Below are 2,387 nucleotides of genomic sequence, written 5' to 3' on the forward strand. Positions count from 1 at the left end.
CACAGCCTCTGTAAAACTAACGGCGCTCAAATCAAAGACAGTCGATCAGACGGTTCAGGAGCACAGTTAGATCATTCGTTCTCAAAGTGGGGTCCGGGGACCCCCCCAGGGGTCATTGGAGAGGTTCCAGGGGGTCCCCAGCAAAATTGGTTAATATAGCATCACGATCATTTCAACCACTTTAACCTTTGGTACTTTGGCTATTCAAAAATAGCAGATATACAAGCTCATAGCGGGTCACTTCGTAGGCTACGAGCCTATGAGCTTGTAGATCCTTTTTTTTTTAAGCGAACATTTTTTCATATAAATCTTTGCTTCTGGGGGTCCCTGGCACAACATATTTTCAGAATGGCGTCCGCGGGCAAATATATATAAACATATACAAAGTTTGTGAACTACTGAGTTACAGATTATATCCAACGGCCAAAGTAACAGAAATAATCGTTGTGTCTCAGCCTCTAGCACTTAAAATTATACACACAAATTTGGTTTGATCATTTGAATGTTAAATATAACGTGACGTTGATCGATTTGGATCAAAGTAGGCTATCACACTCTTTTTAAATACTTAGTTTGGTTTGGTTTGTTTGTTTATTGATGTATTCTTCACGTGTTCCACCTTTTAACCGCTTTGAACAACGCAATCAGTCATTTTCAAACTTTATTCTGTTTCTCTACATCATTGGTTCTCAAAGTGGGGTCCGGGGACCCCCAGGGGTACTTGAGGGGGTTCCAGGGGGTCCCCAGTTAAATGATGGATAGGAACCAAATGGACCCTTATGGGTCTGTAACTCTGAGAGGGTACAAATGGAACCAAATGGACCCGTTAGTTGTACACTCTCAGAGTTAAATTAACATTGATTTTACAATATGAATTGGGGTCCCAGAGACATACATGCCATTAAATGGGGGTCCGTAGCCTAATGCATGTCAAACTGGGGGGTCCTTGAAATTAAAATGGTTGAGAATCACTGCTAGAGCCGTAAAAATCTTCTCTTATGGGGTCCCTGGCATATCTTTTCAAATGGGGGTCCGCGGGCTAATAAGTGTCAATTTGGGGGTCCTTGACATGAAAAAGTTTGAGAACCACTACATGAACAGTGGAACCCATATGCCCTGTTATTACAAGTGAATAACGTTTTTACTCTTGATGCAAATATATTTTCTTGAACTGTTGTGATTTCCCCGCGTAGTACTCCCTGCTGGCAGTAATTAAACCAAGTAGCCTAAAGCCTACTCACTATATGGGTTGTTTTCCTCCAGGGATCCGTCGATCTTCCCGTTAGGATGGATCTGAAGATGGTATTTCGTCGCGCAGTAGAGCTTTCTGCGCCTCGGCGCGCCCCCGAGGTGCTCGTACACTCCCCCGCGTCCCCCCGCGTCTCTCCGATGCCGGGGGTCGCAGCCAGAGGTCTGCTGGTGTTGGCCCCGGGACCCCCGGGCACACGGAGGACCCCGGGACGAGGAGGAGGAGGAGGACGACGAGGACGCCCTCGTGGGCTCGCTGGGCTCCAGCAGGTTGAGCAACACGAACAGCAGCGGTATTACTAGCATTGTGATGGCATGGCCGGGGAGCGCACGATTCCGGAGAGAAAAGTGAGAGATGAGGAGGATGGCGGTGCCTCTGGTCGGGGTCCCATTAAACTGTCGTTCCCGTCAGCCGTCCATAAGCATCCGGAGGCTCTCTCCTCGATCACGTCCCGTTAGCTCCTTCCTTTGATTGGCTGATTGATTGATTGATTGATTGATTGAAAAAAATAAAAGCACAGAAAGTAGAGTTCAATACAAAAGGATCATCCGATCAAAAAGATCATCCGAGGCGAACCGGTGAAAGAGCCGAAGACTCGGTGCGTGACAGGAGCGGCGTGGGTTTGCCTTATAGTGCGTCCTGTCCAGAGGGCATTTCATTTAGAGTCCCCAACGCGATCCTCTCCAAAAAAAAAACACAAGTCAGCCTCTAGCGGGACAAACAAACTCCTCCGGTGCCTCTGGATCTCGACTGAGAGGCTGATCGTGAGATTTTTGCCGATCAACCAGTGCAGCGCAGATATAAAAGAAGCCCGCGGTGACAATAGCCTCGAACTCCGACCAATTGATACAAAGGAAAGGGGGGAGGCTAAAGGTATCAGCGCTGTGTGAAGTGAGAGACTGCGGCGTGGATGAAATTACACAGCGTTACACACAGTGGCTTTACTGCGGAACACCGCATCACAAAGGGCCAGCCATCTAAGGGCAGGTCTTCTCCCTCTGAACTCCTTCTTTTGAAAGATCTACCCAAAGACCAATTATACATCCCAAATTATACACCCCTAGGCTAGGACATGTGCACCGGTCCAAGAGGAACAGGTGATGCGTCCCGCAACACCTTCAAAAAGCACTTAGTCCCA

The 2,387-nt window shown here is 47.8% G+C and overlaps 1 protein-coding gene across 1 annotated transcript in view; it reads right to left on the reverse strand.

The window, feature by feature from the left end:
- Positions 1-2,007, reverse strand: part of fgf3 (fibroblast growth factor 3) — a 7,884-nt gene extending 5,877 nt beyond the window's left edge. The window contains exon 1 of the mRNA XM_084057853.1: positions 1,242-2,007. Within this exon, the coding sequence (XP_083913979.1) occupies positions 1,242-1,554 (313 nt within the window). The 5' untranslated portion in view covers positions 1,555-2,007. The remainder of the gene's footprint in view (positions 1-1,241) is intronic.
- Positions 2,008-2,387: the final 380 nt, after the last annotated feature.

This window comes from Gymnoscopelus microlampas, assembly GCF_963454915.1.
Source record: "Gymnoscopelus microlampas genome assembly, chromosome: 1".
In the NCBI taxonomy this organism is placed as follows: domain Eukaryota; kingdom Metazoa; phylum Chordata; class Actinopteri; order Myctophiformes; family Myctophidae; genus Gymnoscopelus; species Gymnoscopelus microlampas.